General features: G+C 41.7%; 1 protein-coding gene across 4 annotated transcripts in view; it reads right to left on the bottom strand.

Annotated features, from left to right (window-relative positions):
* Nucleotides 1-22377, bottom strand: part of L3MBTL2 (L3MBTL histone methyl-lysine binding protein 2) — a 517603-nt gene that overhangs the window by 178024 nt on the left and 317202 nt on the right. For all 4 annotated transcript variants that reach the window (XM_044301290.1, XM_044301288.1, XM_044301291.1 and 1 more), the window contains exons 12-14: nt 17241-17388; nt 12419-12501; nt 5166-5400 (exon numbers count right to left, since the gene is read on the bottom strand). In XM_044301290.1, the coding sequence (XP_044157225.1) occupies nt 5166-5400; nt 12419-12501; nt 17241-17388 (466 nt within the window). The remainder of the gene's footprint in view (nt 1-5165; nt 5401-12418; nt 12502-17240; nt 17389-22377) is intronic.

Here is a 22377-nt window from a genome sequence, read left to right as displayed (position 1 = left end):
CTATTTTTGTGCAGAAAAGACTTTTTGTTTTACACATTTTTTTTTCTCCTAAATTCAATTTCAAATTTATTACAAGCCCCTTCACGTGTGAAAACACAACATACAAACCCTTCACACTAAATAAAGGTTTACACATTTCACAAGTCACACCCCAATAAAATAAAAATGGCCCGTCCACCCCAACGAGTAAACTCAGCTGAAGAGGCATATGCCATATGCCTCCGATACTGCCAGTGACGAAGAAGAGGATGCCACTTTCCTCTACACCCTCATCATCATCATCCGCTGATGATGGACCCTCTAGAGGGCGCCCCAGAACAAAAGCTTAGGCAGCCCCCCAGAGAGAGCCCACATGGACCCCATCCCTGAGAATTATCAGCCCCAAATTCCTGAGTTTGTGGGCAACTCAGAAATTAAGATAGATTGTTTTTTGTTTTGTTTTTCTCTGAAGATTTTATAAATTAGATGGTAACCCAAACAAATTTATACACCCAGCAATTTATTTCCCAGAACCCCCCAACATCATACACTAGATCCCAAGGTTGGACCCCAGTAGAAGCAGTAGAGATGATGACCTTTTGGGGGTTCTTGCTGCATATGGACGTTATTAAAAAAAAATAAGATTACTCAGTATTGGAGAGTGGATGTCTTGTACCACACTTCAATTTACAGTAATACCATGGCCCATATTAGATTCCAATCAATGCTTACGTTTTTGCATTACAACGATAATGCACAGTGCCCACCCGAGAATGACCCCGCATTTGACCGTTTGTTCAAAATTAGGCCCGTCTTTGACCACTTGAAAGCAAAGTTTTCAGAAGTGTACACCCCAGAACAAAATGTCTGAGTAGACGAATCCCTATTACTTTTCAAAGGGAGGATAAGATTCTGCCAGTACCCGCCCAGCAAGTGGGCAAGGTATGGAATAAAACTGTATAAAATCTGTGAGAGTAGCTCTGGGTACACTCACAAGTTCCGGGTTTATGAAGGGAGGGACACCCGGATTGAACCACCAGAATGCCCTCCCGTCCTAGGAGTAAGTGGGAAGATAGTGTGGGACTTACTGCACCCACTGCTGGATATGGGTTACCATCTATACGTGGATAATTTCTACACAAGTTTACCACTATTCCGGTCACTAAGGTCCAGAGGTACTGTGGCGTGCGGCACAGTATGCAAAAATCAGAGAGGCCTCCCTAGATCCCTGGTAGGGCAACCACTAAGGAAAGGAGACAGCCGTGCTCTCCTCAATGAGAACATGTTGGTGGTTAAATACAAGGACAAGAGGGATGTTCTTTTGCTGACCACCATTCACAGTAACACCAGTTCCCCTGCCCCTGTACGTGGTACCACTACCACTGTCCCCAAACCAGACTGCATCCTGGACTACAATAAGCACATGGGCGGGGTTGATCTTTCAGATCAAGTTCTGAAGCCTACAGTGCCACACGAAAAACAAAAGTGTGGTACAAAAAGCTGGCCGTGCCCCTCGGACAGATGACGCTGTACAAATGCGTTTGTGCTTTTTAAATCTAGAGGCCAGACAAGAACATTCCTACAGTTTCAAGAGGTGGTGATAAAGGTCCTAATTCTTCCAAACCAAGCAATGGAGGTCCCCAGTACTTCTGCAAGTTATGGTGCCCGAGTTGTACCAGGGCAACATTTCCCTGGTGAAGTCCCCCAAACAGCAAGAAAGGGAAGGACCCAAAAAAGATGCAGAGTGTGTTCCAAAAGGGGGATAAGGAAAAATACCATTTACCATTGCGAAACCTGCCCTTAAAAACCTGGCCTGTGCATAAAGGATTGTTTTAGAATCTACCACTCATCCATAGGGTATTCATTTAATTTTATCCTTGATGTACCCTGTAATTTTACCACCTTATATCTCTGATTTAGTCGGCATAGCTTACATATCCACTTTTCACCAACCACTACATATTCATTTCTGTGAAACACCAGGTAGGTCAAAATAGCCCTTTCCACCCCTTAAAAAGTTTGTATGTGGGTGTTCATTCCAAAACGGGGTCACTTATTGGGGTTTTTAATTTCTGGGGACCTCAGGAATTTTTTAACATGCGAAATGGCACCTAAAATCCATTTTTGTTTATTCAGGTCAGCTAAAAACATATTTTTCATTTTGCCTCTAGAGCCATGCTGTGCGCCCATACAGCAGTTTACAAGCACATGTGGGGTGTTTCCTGTATGTGGAACACATACTGGGGTGCATTTTTTCCTTTAACCCTTTGTGAAAGTGAAAAATTGGGGTCTGCTAGTAATTTTTCATTTTCACAAATGTGTGCTTTGAAACCCTTTAACAAGTGTTTCTGCCTTCTGTGAGACACCGTTTGCTGAAAAGTACCCTTTCTACCACTTAAAATGTTCATACAGGGGTGCTCTTTCCAAAATTGGGTCAGTTCTTTTTAATTTCTGGGGACCGCTGGAATTTTCTAACATGCGACATGGAACCTAAAATCCATGCTGCAAAGAAAAAAAGGGGTCAGTCAGCACATCCTAATACGCAAGTGCACTTTGCTATGGCTGTAAACACAAAGAAAAAAAATACAATGCAACAGCACTCTGCAAACCAAATAAAGTACAAACAAGTATTACAATGTTAATGCTATGCTTATTAAGTGAATTTGGATGAACCAAATAGAAGGAAAAACTAGAACTGCAAATAGTATTTGCTTTTGGGCGCTGTTCGGCTGAATATATAACGCAGGAGGTGAATAAAAAGAAAAAAGTTATTTATTTGTCTACGCGTTTCGAGGGAATTGGACCCTCTTCCTCAGGACAATCAATGACAATCAATCATTGATTGTCCTGAGGAAGAGGGTCCAATTCCCTCGAAACGCGTAGACAAATAAATAACTTTTTTCTTTTTATTCACCTCCTGCGTTATATATTCAGCCGAACAGCGCCCAAAAGCAAATACTATTTGCAGTTCCAGTTTTTCCTTCTTTTTGATTCATCCTACTTCGTTTTCGCATTTAAATGCGCCCTGGAACTTAGGCTGCAGCAAGGCACCCTTGGCCGCTGGTCCATTTACCAGCTAGGCTCGTCAAAGGCGTTGTGACTCTTCACAACAGAATCTGGTAAGCGCATTACTTTTTCAATACTGTTATCATTATATACTGTACTACACAATTGGCGCTGCCTTTCTCTTCTCTCCTTCGCTTTATATTAAGTGAATTTGAGATTCTTGGCAAATACATTTTGTACAAATTATTTGGGCCGTCTGCCACACATCAAGGCGATCTCTGTAAGACGGGAACCTAACACTAAATTCTACCTGTTATGTGCCATGATGACTACCATATAATTCAGGCATGTGTAGGTTCCACATGCATGCTGGGCCCACCTTAATTTTTGTCTTTTTGTCATTTTTGGCTCCAAAATGGCCTCCATTAAATCCAGGGAATGCAGGTACAAACATGCATGCTGAGCCCACTCCACCCCTCTCCTGGTGCCAGATGGCCCCCAAAGAATGCTTAGAGAGTCTACCCTATACCCAAAGACTTCCAGTGAGTGAGGGAGAGCAGGCTAAGCTTTAGGTCTCTTTCAGACTGGCGTCCCGAATTTGCTCCGGATGCGTCGCGTCTGCATTGCGGGAAACCCACGCGAGTGTGCATGCAATTTCAGTCAGTTTTGACTGCGATTGCATTGTTCTGTTTTTATCACGCGGGTACAATGCGTTTTGCACGTGCATGATAAAAAACTGAATGTGGTACCCAGACCAGAACCCGGTCTTCTTCACTGAAGTTTGGGTTAAGTGTTCTGTAGATTTTATTATTTTCCCTTATAACATATCAGAATATGGTCTACCGCTGAAACCAGTAATTGGATGCAGCAGTGGCATGCTCTGTCATGGGATACCACTGTGCATGTTACTTATACTGTGATAATGCACAGTGACATGCAGGTATGTGCATCCAGTCACTGTCCTCAGTGGTAGACCATATACTGGCATGTCAATGATGTAGTTTGTTTTTTTAGGCTCCAATTGCCTTGTCTCCCCATATTGCTATGTTATTTATGAACCTCCAACAATTTGATTTTGGTATCAGACCCCTATTTTGCAAGGTTCTTATGATCGTCAAAGTGGTAATCACATATCATTGGAAAAGCCCCGTTATTCCTAAAATGCCCGATAACTTTTTGTCTCTTAATGACAACTGTGCATGTGAACGAACACTCACTATAGGACAGTCTAGGTTGCCCCTGGACTAGGTTATGGGAGGCATGGTTGACCCATCCAAATTATGTTCCCTTATAACATTTATGTTTCATATGTAGAACCATGTTGTTGGTAGTGGCTGAACTGACTATGTTCTATATGTTTAGTTATGTTTAATCTGCTCTCAAGCAGCTTTCTTGTGTATCATCAGGTAGCCACTATCTACATTTTTGTGGCCATAAGCGCTCATTCATAGCGTTACTGTTGACATTTGTGATATATTGAAGTTTGATGAACCGTCTACTGTAATCTTGAGAGATGATACTTACGTACATTTACGAAAATAAATAAAAGGATTGGACCGTAAACAAACAGCGGCAGGAGAACCAGACCAGCATCACAGAGAACGGCTCCGAAGTAATAAACATTGTGATGTGCGAGTATACTTTTATTTATTTATTAATATTAGACAAGCCCTCTAATGGCTTCAAAGATTTATAATTACCTTTGCCAACCCCTTTAAGAAACTTGTAAGAGAGGCTTTAAATAAACTACAATTAAATGATAAAAGTCAGCAGGAGAAAACCTTGCCGACAGTACTAGGATTTTCTGCATGCTCTTAATAGACTGTGTTCACAACTCATTTTCCTACACATCAGAGGTAAACATTGGGAGTATTCGCTGACTTACACCTCTGACATTTCAATAAGCACTCACACACCAAGTGTGTCCTGAAAGAACGTCCTTTTGGCATATGTTAGACAGGTATGTGTTGGCATACAAGCCCAGGATACTCCCTAAGTATACGCGTAAAACATGTAAAGTGTATGTGAAAACATGTAATTTCCATTTTACTGTTAAGAAACTAAGATAGAAAAATATCAAATGCACAGTTGCAGAAGAACTTTTACATAAAATTGATACATATGGCACCTTTCCTGAGGAATGCAAGATAACATTTCTAAACAATGGTAACTAACAATACCTTCTGCTACAGGTGGCTGAAGCTGGTATCCAGTTAACTCACACCAGCCAACTGGATAGATGTCAGGAGAGTCACAGTCTGCCCATTGGTCATAATCATCATCCCATCCATCAAAATGAATGCGAAGGAGTCTTTGCACTACTCGCACCACAGTAGCCACACAAACCAAGTGGGGTTCCATCAGATCCACAGCTTCTAGCTTCATGCCTGGTTTAAAGCCATGGTTAGGGGTGTCCTGAATTAGAAATAAGAGACATAAAGGAAAAGTTTCAACTAGATTTTCTATGTATGCTGGTCTTGCAATCTACAGTATCTACAGTCCATCAGGGATCCCAGCATATAGACATAGAAATGCATTCTTGTGTGGCATTGCTCACATGTAGTTGACTGTCAGAGAAGAGAATTGTCACACAGCAGAGGAGTAAGGACAAACAAGTAGACATCCTGTCCGAGGGTGGAGACTGTAGTAGAAAATGCATCCACTCCAGAGCAATAAATGCAATCTTTATATAGAAATCTCCATGCTCACAAAAATCACTTTGTGTAAGTGGAATTAGGAATAATGGTTGAAATGCAAAGGCACCCGCTATTTTGAATACACAAAATACCCAGGACAAACCAACGTGGGGGTCCCTTTGCGTATTGGCCCACTGGCCTACTATCATAGATACCGGTGAAAATTCTGTACAAAGCTTCAATGTAGGCGCTGAATGTAGCAGGACCCACTATGCGCAAAAGTGGGGAGCACCGCCTCCTGACTTGGTACCACAGACATCATGCTACAGGTTGGCTCCCCGCTACACTACACTGACTGCAAGGCAGAGTGGAGTTATTAGAGCCGTTCCTCCCCCCGAATTCCTGTACAGCGGATGGTCTTACATGGTGAGTGGGTGGCGCGGCATCGTTCTACCTCAACCTTCACCTTCCAAGTGGTGAGTGCGGGCGAGTATAAACAATTAGGTGTTAAGTCCCCCTCTATTGGCCCAAATATATACCGTAGTTTTCAGACTAAGATGTACCCGACTGTAAGACACACCACAGGTTTAAAAAGAAAATTTGAAAAACAATTAAACCTTCTTTGGTGGTTTGATGAAGTTGAGGGGTCCAAGTAACCTTTTCACACAACACTGCTGCACAGACACCTGACAAACACAGCACCACTACATAGCTGACATACACACATATAGCACAGTGCATACACCCCATGACAAACACAGTCTACTAACACAGCTGACATAAATACACATATCACTGCTATACACACCTAACAGAGCTATGCTACACAGCTGACAGATAAATGCAGCACAGCTGCAAACATCACATAAAAAAGCAGCCCTACTACCCAGTTGACATATACACACAGAAATGCTATACACACAGCAAACAAACACAACTCTGCTACATATGTATCTCTCTCTCACACACACACAGTATTATCTTTATTACCCCTTTAGTGAAAAGCATGTTTTGACCTTACTGACCTAGTGTTTTTCTTCCGTTTTTTCATTCGTCGCCTTCCAAGAGCTATAACTTTTTTATTTTTCCGTCTATGTAGATGTATAGGGGCTTGTTTTTTACAGAACAAGTTGTAGTTTTTAACCACCTCAGCTCCCCTAGCTTAAACACTCTTAATGACCAGACCACTTTTTACAATTCTGCACTACACTACTTTCACCCTTTATTGCTCGGTCATGCAACTTACCACCCAAATGAATTTTACCTCTTTTTCTTCTCACTAATAGAGCTTTCATTTGGGGGTATTTCATTGCTGCTGACATTTTTACTTTTTTTGTTATTAATCGAAATGAAATGAAATTTTTGCAAGAAAATGACATTTTTCACTTTCAGTTGTAATTTTTTTTTTTTAAAACGACATCTATATTTGAATTTTTCGCTAAATTTATTGTTCGACATGTCTTTGATAAAAAAAAAATGGTTTGGGTAAAAGTTATAGCGTTTACTATAACTTTGGTACAAAAATGTGAATTTCCGCTTTTTGAAGCAGCTCTGAGCACCTGTCATGTTTCCTGAGGTTCTACAATGCACACACAGTGGAAAAACCCCACAAATAACCCCATTTCGGAAAGTAGACACTGATGGGCACAGTGAGTTCATAGAACTTTTTATTTTTTGTCACAAGTTAGCGGAAAATGATGTTTTTTGTTTTTTTTCTTACAAAGTCTCATATTCCACTAACTTGTGACAAAAAAGTAAAACTTCCACGAACTCACTATGCCCAACACGAAAAACCTTGGGGTGTCTTCTTTCCAAAATGGGGTTATTTTTGGAGATAAATATCTCGGTCAAATGCCAACTTTGTATAAAAAAATGGGAAAAGTTGTCTTTTGCCGAGATATTTCTCTCACCCAGCATGGGTATATGCAAAATGACACCCCAAAACACATTGCCCAACTTCTCCTGAGTACGGCGATACCACATGTGTGACACCTTTTTGCAGCCTAGGTGGGCAAAGGGGCCCACATTCCAAAGAGCACCTTTAGTATTTCACAAGGGATTTTTTTACACATTTTGATTTCAAACTACTTCTCACACATTAGGGCCCCTAAAATCCCAGGGCAGTAAAACTACCGCACAAGTGACCCCATTTTGGAAAGAAGACACCCCAAGGTATTTCGTGATGGGCATGGTGAGTTCAAGGAAGTTTTTATTTTTTGTTAAGAGTTAGTGGAATATGAGACTTTGTAAGAAAAAAAAAAATCTTAATTTTCAGCTAACTTGTGACAAAAAAAATAAAATTTGAGGAACTCGCCATGCCCCTCACGGGATACCTTGGGGTGTCTTCTTTCCAAAATGGGATCACTTGTGGGGTAGTTATACTGCCCTGGCATTTAAGGGTCCCTAATGCGTGAGAAGTAGTTTGAAATCAAAATGTGTAAAAAATCCCCTGTGAAATGCTAAAGGTGCTCTTTGGAATTTGGGCCCCTTTGCCCACCTAGTCTGCAAAAAAGTGTCACACATGTGGTATCGCCGTACTCAGGAGAAGTAGGGCAATGTGTTCTGGGGTGTTTTTTTACATATACCCATGCTGGGTGAGAGAAATATCTCGGCAAAATAAAACTTTTCCCATTTTTTTATACAAAGTTGGCATTTGACCAAGATATTTATCTCACCCAGCATGGGTATATGTAAAATGACACCCCAAAACACATTGCCCTACTTCTCCTGAGTACAGCGATACCACATGTGTGACACTTTTTTGCAGCCTAGATGCGCAAAGGGGCAACATTCCTTTTAGGAGGGCATTTTTAGACATTTGGATCCCAGACTTCTCACACGCTTTATACTGCCCTGGCATTTTAGGGGCCCTAAATACCCCACATGGGACCCCATTTTGGAAAGAAGACACCCCAAGGTATTCAAAGAGGGGCATGGCGAGTTCATAGAATTTTTATTTATTTTTTGGCACAAGTTAGCGGAAATTTATTTATTTTTTCTCACAAAGTCTCCCTTTCCGCTAATCTTTCATGGACTCAATATGCCCCTCAGCGAATACCTTGGAGTGTCTTCTGTCCAAAATGGGTTCTTCTTTCCAAAACATACATAGGAGCTCCGCCCAACATCCATATCCATTTAGCTCGTATGCCCTGGCAAACCCGATTTCTCCATTCACATCAATCGATGTGGATGAATAAATCATTGCCAGGATTTATTTATTTTTATATACAAAGTGTTTGCCAAAGCATATGAACACCGCCGCCCCCTCATCTCATATGCCTTGGCAAACGTATCTTTTACTGCAGAGGAGAAATCTCGTCTTGCAGCGCCGCACACACCGACTTTTGTGTAATCTGACAGCAGCGCAATGCTTCTCTCAGAATGCACATCAGTGCTGCAGCTAGTCGATCGGTTGGTTCACCTGGAAGGTAAAAAAAAAAAAAAGGCCGCAATGCAATAAATTTATTAACTTTATAATAACATTTTAACCGAACATATAAACTTTATTTAACTTTTTGAATAGAACGTTAACTTTTTTGCTTACTGGAGATTTTTTTTTTTTCTACCTTTATAGGACAAACCTCTCCTTCCCCATGGGACAATGTGCAAAGTGCAAATCGCCCAATGATTTGGCGAAGTACATTATGCACTTTGTCCCAGGTGAAAGGAGAGGTTTGCAGCAGCTCTGTGTGAATGGGCCGTAATAGCCCTGTGTGCCTGTCCTGTGAGATGCAATCCCTATGCTAAGTGTACCTGTGTGTGATACTTCCAGAAACACTCCCCTAAGCATAGGGCAGGGTGGTCAGGGCAGTCAGGACAGAAATAGCGGGTGTCACGCCTTATTCCACTCCTGCTACAGACACAACATCTTTTTCGGGGTGATGGTTGGGTGGAGGTACCAGCATCGACATTGGGGAAATGTCGCTCGTGTAGACAGCTCACTACACTGGTGGATGGGGCTACGGAACCTCCTGGATACAGGAGGTTCTCGATGATCTCTTCCTGAAATTTGAGGAAGGATCCTGTTCTCCCAGCCTTACTGTAGAGAACAAAACTATTATACAGAGACAACTGAATTAAACATACAGACAACTTCTTATACCAGCGTCTGGTGCGTCGGGAAACTAAATAAGGAGCCAACATCTGGTCATTAAAGTCCACCCCTCCCATGAGCGAATTACAGGCGTGGACACAAAGGGGCTTTTCAATGACACTGGTCGCTCGTTCAATTGTATTGTCGTGTCTGCGTGAATGGAGGAGAGCATGTAAACGTCACGCTTGTCTCTCCATTTCACCGCGAGCAGTTCTTCATTACACAAGGCAGCCCTCTCCCCCCTTGCAAGACGGGTGGTAACGAGACGTTGGGGGAAGCCCCGGCGACTAGGTCGCGCGGTGCCACAGCAGCCAATCTGTTCTAGGAACAAATGCCTGAAGAGGGGGCACACTTGTGTAGAAATTGTCCACATAAAGATGGCACCCCTTGCCAAATAAGGGTGACACCAAGTCCCAGACTGTCTTCCCACTGCTCCCCAGGTAGTCAGGGCAACCGACCGGCTCCAGGGTCTGATCTTTACCCTTATAGATCCGAAATTTGTGGGTATAGCCTGTGGCCCTTTCACAGAGCTTATACAATTTGACCCCACACCGGGCACACTTGCTTGGGATGTATTGTTTGAAGCCAAGGCGCCCAGTAAAATGTATAAGGGACTCGTCTATGCAGATGTTTTGCTCAGGGGTATACAAATCAGCAAATTTGTTGTTGAAGTGGTCTATGAGGGGCTGAATTTTGTGGAGCCGGTCAAAAGCTGGATGGCCTCTGGGACGGGAGGTGGTGTTGTCGCTAAAGTGCAGGAAACGCAGGATGGCCTCAAATTGTGCCCTGGACATGGCAGCAGAGAACATGGGCATGTGATGAATTGGGTTCGTGGACCAATAAGACCGCAATTCATGCTTTGTGGTTAGACCCATGTTGAGGAGAAGGCCCAGAAATGTTTTTAATTCGGAAACTTGGACGGGTTTCCACTGGAAAGGCTGGGCATAATAGATTCCCGGATTGGCGGCTATAAATTGAGTGGCATACCGATTTGTTTCTGTCACGACTATGTCCAAGAGCTCCGCAGTCAAGAACAGCTAAAAAAATCCCAGTGCTCAACCGATCTGAGCTGTCTCAACCCAAACTCCAGACTGGGCGATGAAAGGGGGAACTAATGGTGCGGCTGAAGTTGGGAACTGCCAATAAGGGTTTGCCAGCACTTCAGGGACTCTAGGGGCTCTACGGGCCTGTCTGTGCGGTGGCTGCGACGGGGTAACTATTGCATGTGCCACCGTACCAGCTTCAACTGCCCTTCTGGTACTCGCCACTTCACCATGTTGTACGGCAGTGCTGGTACTAGGTCCAGGGTGGGCTGCACTGCTGGTGTATGCCTCACCACGTAATCCGACAGCGCCAGTCCCAATCTGCTGCCCTTGAAGTGGATCCTGCGGAACCTGTGGTGTAGCAACACGGGGCCGGGTACGTCTGTTGGCATCAGGGACCTCAACCTCCTCGTCCGAACTTTGGGTCAGACTGCCACTGCTTTCTACAGGTTCATATTCTGACCCGCTGGATTCGTCAGATGAGGGTTCCCATTCATCATCCGACTGGGTCAGAAGCCTGTAGGCCTCTTCAGAAGAATACCCCTTGTTTGACATTTGGACTACTAAATTTAGGGGGTATTCCCTGAGACTACCCAAGAAAAAAAGCAAGCCTGTCTTACAAATGGGAGGCTAGCGAAGTACCGGAGGCCGCTGCGATTGATAAAAAATATCAAAACTGATTTTTTTTTTTTTTATCGCCGCAGCGCTTGTAAAGTGATTGTGCAGTGATAAAAAATAAATAAAAATGTTGTCACTGCGGCGGGGCGGGCATGGGTGAACGCTCGTGTGGGCGACCGATCAGGCCTGATCGGGCAAACACTGCGTTTTGGGTGGAGGGCAAACTAAGGTGACACTAATACTATTATAGATCTGACAGACAAAACTTGCAAAAAAGGGCAGCACTCCTGAAAGTAAAAATGCAAAAAATGCATTGTAATGTCTGTACTTTTATTGCACCTTTTGTGAAATTGTTTTATATATTATGAATTGATTACACCTGTATTGTGAATTGATATGACTCAGTATAATGGTATATAAACTCAGTATTTTGTCTGTACTCACCGCTTGAGAAAGGCTCCTGCATAGAGCCGAAACGTTGCGTGTCCCATATGGGTAAATAAAGCATTTTTTGCATTTTTACTTTCTGGAGTGCTGCCCTTTTTTGCAATTTTTATCTGTTTGGATTGGTTTATATCCACATTGGGCCAGCTGCACCCATTTTTATACCATTGACGGTGATGCCACTTTACTTTTTTGTTTATATATATATATACACATATATATTCTACAAAGACGACAGCCCGTGCATACAGCTCTGTTCATAGTGGTCTATGGAAATTGTAAAATACTAGGCTGTAACACCCATGCTTTACAACGGAGACAGCCACATGTAATCTTCTCCTCTCTAAGGTGTTAAATAAGAACACCCCCTTCCCCCTTCAGAAGCAAGAGAAAATTCAGAGGCTGCTGCTAGAGAATCTCAGCTATGTACAAAAATATTTTCAATAAAGACCAATTTAAAAAATGATTTTATTATCTCAAAATGAGTACAATGCAATTATTGCAGCCCCTAGGAGTTGTTCAGTAGGATAATGTAGCCTTTAAACCAGAAAAGGTCGTGCACACCTGATCTAAATGAATGCATTAGACAAGCTACTTACAGTGTTGAATAACAGTGCTGGAGCTGCCTTGGAATTTGTTTTCTCCAGATAGCTTTCCCAAGAAAAATCTTCTACGGTATACCCTATTGAACACAAATAGGAAGAAATATATTCATAATGTGCATAGTGTTTCTTTGCACAAAGCTTTTCATTAGAGATGAGCGAATCGACTTTGGATGAAACATGTATTGAAGTTATTGCTTCAAAGGTTTTGGGTCCTATAAAAAAAACATTTCCCTCATGTTCGGTTCTAAGTCGTACCTTGGAACCGAACCAGAGTTCGGGAAATGTTTCTTTTACAGTACAAATAAATTTATTAAGTTATTGAGCGAAGTCTCGCAAGACTTTGGCAAGCTATAACTTCAGCTCATCCGAGCCAATACATTCTAATACTGTATGGAGCTCCTGCTCCGTACAGTATTACAACAAAGTTTTATGCGAATCGACTTCGGATGTTTCATCTGAAGTCGATTCGCTCATCCCTAGTTTTATATGTGTATGGTTTACTTAGCAGCTACAGCTTAAACAGGTTTACATGTAATTAAAAATTCTGTTTCATCCAATTTTTTTTTTCTTTATGCGAATCAACTTCGGATGAAGCATTCCGAGTTGGTTCGCTCATCCCTAAAAATAATCTTAGTGAACTTAGATGGCAAATTTTAGAAAGAATGGAGAGTAAGGAAATGGTTAATTCTAAGAAGCTGTTACAGAGGGAGGTACTGTAGTTTGGATTCAGTGTCTTCAAACGCTGCAGGGCCTAAGTGAGATTTGTAATTTTGGTGGGTCCTTACAGTTCGGAGTTGATCAAGTGTCTGGTGCTGATTAGGGATGTTTCGATACAAAAATTTTTATTCGGTTTCGATACCATAAAAAAGTATTGTGATACTCGATACAATTAGATACAATGTGAAAAAAATAAAAACACCAAAAAAAGCTGCGTGCGTTACGCATTTTATGGAACGTCCGGCCCATAATCAAACAGTCCTATCCTATTTTTGGGGGGGACAAGGCGACTAAAAAAAATAGCGAATCATGTAGTTTTTATTTTTATTTTTTTCTGTTACAGCGTTCACCGCATAGGAGATTTTTTTAAATATTTTAATAGTTTGGACTTTTCGGACATGGCGTTATGTAATATATTACAATTGCCTAATAATTAGATTTTTTTTTTAAATTTCTTATCACACGAGTTTTCAAAATATTACTTTTAGAATTAGTGACTTTAAAAAAATACCTTTATGTAATATGTTATATTTAATATGATTTATTTATTGTTTATATATTTTATATGTAAAATTGAGAAAGTGGGTGATTTATACTTACTTATTATTTTTTTTTTTACTGTTTATTTAATTACTATTTCCCCCCTTAGGGGCTAGAACCCGGGATCTTTTGATCCCCTGTCCTAGTCACCCTAATAAAGCTCTATTAGAGTGAATAGAACCTCACACTCTCCCTGCTGCCCTGTGCACAGTATACACAGAAGGGAGCTTACCATGGCAGCCAGGGCTTCAGTAGCGTCCTGGCTGCCATGGTAACCGATAGAAGCCCCAGGATTACACAGCTGGGGCTCCAATCAGAAGCTGGGAGGGGACCCTGTGGCCACTGCCACCAATGATTTGAAAACTGAGGAGGTTGAGGGGGGGCGCACTGCGCCACCAATTATTTTAATACTGGGGGGGTAGGGCACACTGCACCATCAATGATTTACTACTGGGGAGGAGCTAGGGAGCACTGGGCCACCAATGATAATTAACGTTTCATACAGGAGGCTAGGTGCGGGCAGCAGAATCACATAGCCATCACCCAGCCTCTATGACAGGAAGCTGCGATCAGCAGTTAACCCGCTGATCGCAGCTTCCTTTCATAGAGGCTGGGCAACGGCTATGTGATTCTGCACTCAGCCTCCTGTATTTGTATTAAACGTTAACTTTCATTGGTGGCGCAGTGCGCCCGCCCCTATCTCTCCTCATTGGTTGTAGCAGCGGCATGGGGGGAGGGAGAGAGTGCTTCCTTCTCCCCTGTGCTGCTGAGGAAACATGGCACGCGCTGATAGCAATGCGCACCATGCTATGTGATAGTATCGAAAAATGTCAAATCCCGGTATCGAGGTCGATACTGGACAAAAGTATCGAATGGGTATCAAAAATTGCCCTTGAAACATTGGGTAGTGGGTGTAGTATGCTGCCCGACTCCTGGTAAATAAATAAATAGCTTATGGATGCTGGCTGAGTGCACGTTTGGAAATGCATTTTGTAACCCTTAGAGGACTCTGCGATTTTCAGTTTTTACATTTTAGTTTTTCACTCCCTGCCTTCCCAGTGTCAGAACTTTTTTATTTTTCCATTCACATAGCCTTACAAGGGCTTATTTTTTGTGGGACAAGTTCTACTTTTTACGGTTGCATGCAATGTAGTGGGAAGAGAGAAAAAAATAATCAAAATGAGGTGGCAATTCTGCCATAGTTTTTTGGCTTTTTTTCTTACAGCTTACACTATGCGGTAAACACTTGTATAGTTTTTCTAGCGTTTTAATACTGAGAAAAAAAATGTAATCATTAATAAAATAAGATTTTTTTTTCATCACCATATTCTGACCCCTATAACATTTTCGTAGTTTTGCGTATGGAGCTGTGTTTGTTTGCGCAATCTGTACTTTATAGTGATACCATTTAAAAGTGTGAGTGACTTATTGATCACTTTTTATTACACATTTTTGGGGATTTGAAGTGACAAAAAATTTACAAATTGTCAGTTTTCATTTTTTTTTCTTTTACGCCATTTGCCCTATTGAATTAATATTGCTATATTTAAATAGTATGGGCGTTTTCGCACGCAGCGATGCCCCTTTTTTTTATTGGTTAAGTATATTTCTTTTTATTAGGAGGAAAGGGTGGTGATTTGAACTTTTACAGTTAATTTTTTTTTTATTACCCTGGGTGACTATAACTGGCAATCATTAAATTGCCCATTGTGTTCATTTGTGGCTATATCGCTATCATTGAACACTTTTGGGGTCATTTACTAAGCTGAAATACTCCTAAAGTAGGTGTATTTAAGGTGCAGATGGTGGCGCAACAGTTAGTTGCGCAACTATCTGCGACTTCGCCCCGCTGACGCCAGGTCTAAAAGTGTGGGCGTGGAAGGGGATGGGCCTGCCTGTTTTAGGATGGCTGATGGTAGAAGACATGTGCTGATTGAATACATGTGTATGTGAGCGGGCATTATGTTTAAAAACGCGACTAAATGTACGACGGAGGTTACAAAGAGGCTAATTTCATTTTTTTATACTTTTTTGGCCCTTTTCTTTTTTGTTTATTTATTTTTTTTAATTCCCAGGGGGGCTTTAACATGTGATCCTCCAATCCAGGGATCAGCAACCTCCGGCACTCCAGCTGGTCTGAAACTACAATTCCCAGAATCCTCCTTTCCCTTCTATGGGAGTTACAAGAACAGCCAAATAGGTGTGCATGCTAGGAGTTGTAGTTTCACAGCAGCTGGAGTTGCTGATCCCTGCTCTAATCACTCATGTAACACACTGCTTCTCAGCAAGCCCGCAATCGTGTTGCAATGGAAGAGGCGATGGGGTTATATTATCAGTCACTCTGGAAATCTGGTTGTTATGGAATACATAATCTAAGTAATTAAAATGCTAAAATGTGAATTATATTCAATCCAAGGCACATTGTACATTGTGGGAAGGGGTTAAATATACATTTAATTTTATTTAAAATGCTGTCTCTACTATTTCAGCTGGCAGTTCTGAAACAACAAACGGAAAGACTAATCTCACCAGTGCCATCTATATGTAGAATACTGTCTGACCCAATGAAGAGCCTTGAACAGATTTGTTAAAGAGGACCTGTCACCACAAAAGGCAATGCAATCTGAAAGCACCATGTTATAGAGCAGAGTGAGCTGAGCAGATGAATTTTTCTTTTTTGGGAAAAAAAATCAGCAAAACCTGTAATTTGTACATTTATATTTTTTCTGTGTCCACCTCCTGTGAACAGCTCTCGGTACAGGAGGGAGATGTTATCAGAGACTGATAGCATTGTGTGTATAAGTGTGCATAGAGAGACAGCCGTCAGTCATTGATAGCACTTTCTCCCTGTACCAACAGCTGTTCACAGGAGGTGGAAAAAGCAAATATATAAAATTACTGGCTTTACTGACTCTTTTGCCACAAAAATATACATCGATGTGCTCAGCTCACTCTGCTCTATAACATGGTGCTTTCAGATTGCATTGCATTTTGTGGCTACAGGTCATTTCTAACCAGTACCCCTCAAAAATTGCATCTAAGGAATCTCACTCAAACAACTAGTACCCTGCTCTGTTCTGACAAGAAGCAATACTTAACAGCTGTCTATGGATGGGCGTCTCTGTTTTAACGGACATCCCTAGTCAGGTTTCAAGCCTCTTTAATGGATCGTACATTGACTTAGGTGTCATGCAATATACGGGTCCCGGCCATTTTTGCACTTGAATGGGTCCACAATCCGGAAGGTGTGGGACAGAATGGAGGCACGTAGCCCCATGGAAGCACTACGGAGTGTTTCCGTGGTGTTTCTTTCCGTGCCTCTTCACCACAAAAAAATAGAACATGTTCAAGTTGAATGGGTCTGCATCGTCTGCGGTCCCCAATGCAAGGAATGGTCAGGCAACGGCCATGTGCATGAGCCCTTAAATGGTATCTACCATGTACAGGAGGCAATAGAAAGATAGTTTTATTCATTCTTGAGGAAAGCCAATAGTCAACTGATAAGCTTTGTTTCCATTACTTTTTATACATAAGGAACTAAATTCGACGTAAAAAATACCCTTCGGTAGTGTGAGTTCAATGTTGTTCTTTTCACAGAATCCTACGGGAAAAATAGAGCTTGATGTTGCATGATAGCAAAACCATTCTGAATCATCAGCAGATGGATTACTGTCCATGTACACCATCAAATAGCCTTCCAGCAGAACCTAGAAAAAATAGACACTTACATTACACCAATATTCAATTTCAAGTATGCACATTGTTAGATAGTTAATATGGTTGAAAAAAAGACATAAGTCCATTAAGTTCAACCAAGGGATAGGTGGGGACGCGAATTCCAGAAGGAAGTGAGACTCAGATTTCTACATATTTTCATAAGCATTAATGTAATTTACTTTTCATCTAAACTCTTTTTAAAACGGTCCACTGTTCCTGCTGTGACCACGTCCTGAGGATTGGGTCAAGTTCACAGGTGTTGAGATGTGATCTAGAGAGTAGAGTGGAGAGTTTTTCTTCTGCAATGGTGGAGAAGTGGGTTTTGGAAGAAGAAGACTGAGCAGTTGTGTAGAGGGTCTGGGGGGAATGTGCGCTGAAGCTTTCTCTGATGTTGACTATCTTTTGTTTGAAGTATGTGGCAAAGTCTGAGATGAGAGGAGAGGGTGGGGGTGCTGGGGGATGGAGAAGGGAATTAAAAGTTTTAAAAAGTTGTTTAGGGCTGTGGGACAGGGAAGATATGAGAGATGAGAAGTAGGCCTGCTTTACATCAGCGAGTGAGGATTTGAAAATGAGGAGGGATTGCTTGTATGCGGTGAAGTGATCCTTAGAGTGGGATTTATTCCATCGCCGCTCAGCAGCCCTGGAAGCTTGTCTGAGTTTTTTGGTCAGGTTGGTGTGCCAGGGTTGTCTGTTGATTCTTCGGGTTTTGTTGTGTGTGAGGGGGGCAACAGTGTCCAGAGCTGTACTAATTGTGGTGTTATATAGGGTGGTGGCAGTATCTGGGTTTTGGAGGGAACAAATGGTAGAAAGTGGCAGAAGAGAGTCAGAGAGCAAGCGAAAGTTAAGATGTTTAAGGTTCTTGCGGGGGAATGTTAGTGTGCGGACCGAGGGAGCAGCAGAAGAGATCAGTAAAGAGAAGGTGAGTAGGTTGTGGTCCGCTAGGGGGAGAGGTGAATTAGAAAGGTTAGATAGGGAGCAGAGGTGGGCAAAGATAAGATCCAGAGTGTGACCATCTCTGTGGGTGGGTGAAAGCAGAAGACCACTGTGAGAGGCCGAAGGAGGAAGAGAGTGATAGGAGTTTAGAGGCGGCTGAGTGGCAGGTGTCAATAGGGACGTTGAAGTCAATAGGGATGTTGAAGTCAGGTGTTAAAGTGGTCAAGAAATATGATGACGGGGACTGGGAGGGGCGGCGACTGATAGCTAGTTGGAGATTGGAGAGAGAGTAGATGCGAACAGAGTGTATTTCAAATGAAGTGAGTGGAATGGAGGATGGCAGTGGAGTTGGGCTGTAGGAGCAGGTGTCTGATAGGAGAAGACCAACTCCTCCACCATTTTTGCTACCGGGGTGGGAGTGGGGTGAGTGAAATTAATTCCGCTATAAGAGAGTGCAGCAGGGGAGGAGGTGTCAGAGGATGTCAGCAATGTTTCTGTGAGACCAGTTAAAGAAATTTTTTGAGATGAAGAAGTCATGAATGTAGGACAGTTTGTTACAGGAGTCAGAGGAATGGTTATTAGGGTCAAGGGGTTGCAGAAATTTGTAGAAGGAGATTTGTAGTAGAGGTAGAGGTGGTAGTGGGGATCTGCTGAAGGGGGCCTGGATTAGGAGAGATATCTCTAGCAATAAAAAGAAGCTGAGAAAATTTTAGTAGGTGAGAATAAGAGAGGGCATAAGGTATCTGTGTGTGTTTGGGAAGGAAGTGTTTTACGTTGCCAAACGCTTTTGTGCAAGCGGTCAGATGAGAAGGTAAGATGGAGGGAGAGATGAATAGTTCCTTGCTGGATGAATGAATGTGGGGGTATTTCAGGAGGTTGTGGAAAAGGGGGTAGAGTAAGATAAAAGATTGAAACATTGTTTGCATTTACTATTTCTGTAATTACCTTTGGTCCCCTTTCTGGTGCAATTCTGGTATAATTCGGTATGTGCACTTAAAAAGTTGCACTTGAAATATGTTGCATTGAAAAGACCAAGGCCTGAAAGACCGAAGGACTTATATTTATACCACTCGGTGTTCAATCAAGTGTGAATAAGAGGGGAGGACACATTTGGCGTAATCAAGGGAGGACCAGATACAGGGGTGAAATAGTCAATTTAAACAAATACTCAATAAATCCAGCAGGGAAAGGGACATTAATAGTTCAATGCAGACATAAAAGGGGATGAGAAGGCGAGATGAGGGGTGTGGACAATATCAGACTCTGGAGTGGCGAGGTTATATAGATGCTCACCTGTCTATTGTCATGTAAGGTGCTCTAAGTCTGTATTGACTCACCCAGTCTAGACTAGCACACTGTATCTGGTGATCAAGTGGAGGACAAACAGGTGGTAGTTAAATTAGATAATTTATTCCTAATATAGTAAAAAACTTGTAGGATATAAAAATATATAGCAATTAGGTCACACGGATATAAAAATGGATAAAGAATATATAAAAAATATTTATAGATGGAGTCAAAAAAGAGAGGTGTGGGGTAGTCTGAAGGTCAATATGGCCACAGCATAGTAAATGTTCAATACTCTTGTTAAAAAACTCGGTAGGTAGTCAATGTGGCCACACAATGGTTAATGTTCAGTATTCCTGTTGCGAGAGCCTCAGTAAATAATTGGTACGGCCACAGAGGGGTTAATAGTCAGTCCTCTTGTTGGAAGGACTCAATAGGTCAATTCAGCTGAACAATAACAAAGCCTAGAGGATAGAGCAATCATAAACATTTGCTGTATGCCCAATATATAGTCAAGGATCCAGTCGCAGGCTGGTGTCTTTAGGCTCACTCCTGTGGCGCCCACCAAGAAGTGAGTACACAGCCTGTTGCTACCTTATTGTTGTATTCTAGCACACAGCGGATTCAGCGCCTTGTGCCCAGCAGGTTCAGCATCCCACATGGTCCTGTGTTGGCTTGGCGGGCCTGAAGCGTTCAGCGTCCCACGTGATGTTTTATGTAGATTCAGCGGGGCACGGGATCCTATGAGAAAACCGCGCGCCTGAAGCGCTTGGCATCCAACGTGGTATTCTATGTAAATTCAGCTGGATGCGTGATCCTATGAGAGGTTAGCGTAGTTGTATTTAATCTCATAGGTTTAGTGCTGGGGAGGCTGCGGTGAATGAATGGGCTGTTAAATTATGTGCAAGCGCTTCCTGTAGAATTATTATATAATGTCCTTTAGATAAGCGAGTAGTCCTGGGTATAACCAGACGCATTTTGGAGTCTCACCTGACTCCTCCTTCAGTGGTGACCCGCTTTTGGATATGGCGCCCTTTTTATTTACTTCCTCCCATTGGATTCAATTGGGGAATAATTGGTCTTTAATTAGTTTTTAATCATTAACAGCTGATTTCAATATAGGCTTTGTTTGCTTGTTAGATCGTTCCCTTAACCAGCATATGGTATATGATTATTAAATTTAGTCCTCAGGTGCAGCAAGAGCTGAGTTTATTAAAAATAGAGTTTATTAAATAAAATAGGAATATATGTTACATATATAAAATCTATGTAAAGTAAAATAAAAAAGGAGTATGAAGGATAAAATATATGCGCATAAAGAGTAAAAATATATAAGTTGAACATGAAGGGTAAAGGATAAAAGTTACATATAAATGGTAGGGATATATATTCATGATGTAGGGATGCTTGGTACTTATGGGAAAGAATTTTATTTGGCGTTTCATAAAGTGTCAAAGACATACTTGGGGAAAACCTGTCGTAGTCGATAGTATTTGATAATATTTGGTAGTCGATAATATTTGATGGGGACGAGGAGAGGGGGCTCCAGACCAAGGGGAGATCGGAGTGCTGGTAGAACTCTGATTTCTCATCGGCGTGGAGCACCCAGCCCAGAGTCTACAGAAATCCAAATAATTCAAGTTCATTGTTCACGCCTTCAGGTTGGAGTGTATTAAATTCAAAGATGAATCGTGATTCGACACAGGAAATTTTTTAGATGAAAAATTCCTTTATTTCGTGTGAGAAGTTGTTTGTGGTAGAAGAAATTGTCTCTGTCTTTTTTGGGAAAGAGGTAAGTTCACAGTTGCAGCAGTTATTACATCTATAAAAGCCTTTGAGTTTAAACCAGCTTCTCATCGGGTGTTTTTGGAATTAGTTTTTTTGTGGTTTAACTGAAGGTGCAACCTTCAAACCTAAGTTTGGAGCTTTGCTGTATGTAATTTGTGGGTTGGTGGGAATCAGAGGGCCTATTAGTTTGTCCTTCAAGATGTGGTGCCAATGTTTCTTTATAATTAGTTCTATCTTCCTATATTGAGTACTATATGGAAGTACAATGCGAAAGGAGTTGTTTTTCTCTATGCTTTCGTTAGAATTCTTGCCATCACTATTAAAAAGGGTAGAGCTCTCCATATCTCTTACTTCAGCTAGAGATCTATCTACCTGGTTTATGGGATAGTGTTTGGTTATAAATTGTTCCTTTAAGCTTTTTGCTTCCTGTTCCAATTGATCGTGGAGTGTACAATTTCTTTTTAAATGTCTGAGGGGATATTGAGGAGCCACCTGGGCAGATGGCAGCTTGAAAATAGTATAAAACTGTTCCTTGCTGTGGGTTTCCGGTAGGTACTACAGATTAGTTTGTCTCCCTGATCTGTAGATCTAAGAATTCTATTTTTGTCTTACTAGTGTTAGAAGAATTTTTTTTAGTGTGTTGCTATTAATCTGTTCAAGAAAAGTTTGAAGTTCTGCAACACTGTTTCGCCAAATGAAGACAATGTCGTCTATATATCTCTGCCATAGGAACAGGTCCGTCCCCAGTCTGGGTTGGATGACGAGGTCTTCCCAATGTGCCATGAATAAATATGCATAACTGGGGGTGAACCTCGTGCCCATAGTTTGGAGGAAGAATTCTGAGTCAAAGACAAAATAATTATATGTTAAATTGTAATTTACTCCTTCTGCTAAGTATTCCATCTGTTCTTTTTGAAATAGGCCACTTTTTTCCAATTGAATAGTCATGGAATTATTACCCTGTTCGTGGT

The sequence above is a fragment of the Bufo gargarizans genome, chromosome 7, assembly GCF_014858855.1.
Source record: "Bufo gargarizans isolate SCDJY-AF-19 chromosome 7, ASM1485885v1, whole genome shotgun sequence".
In the NCBI taxonomy this organism is placed as follows: Eukaryota; Metazoa; Chordata; class Amphibia; order Anura; family Bufonidae; genus Bufo; species Bufo gargarizans.
The sequence above is the reverse complement of the archived record's forward strand: the minus strand, read 5'-3'. Positions and strand labels throughout refer to the sequence as shown.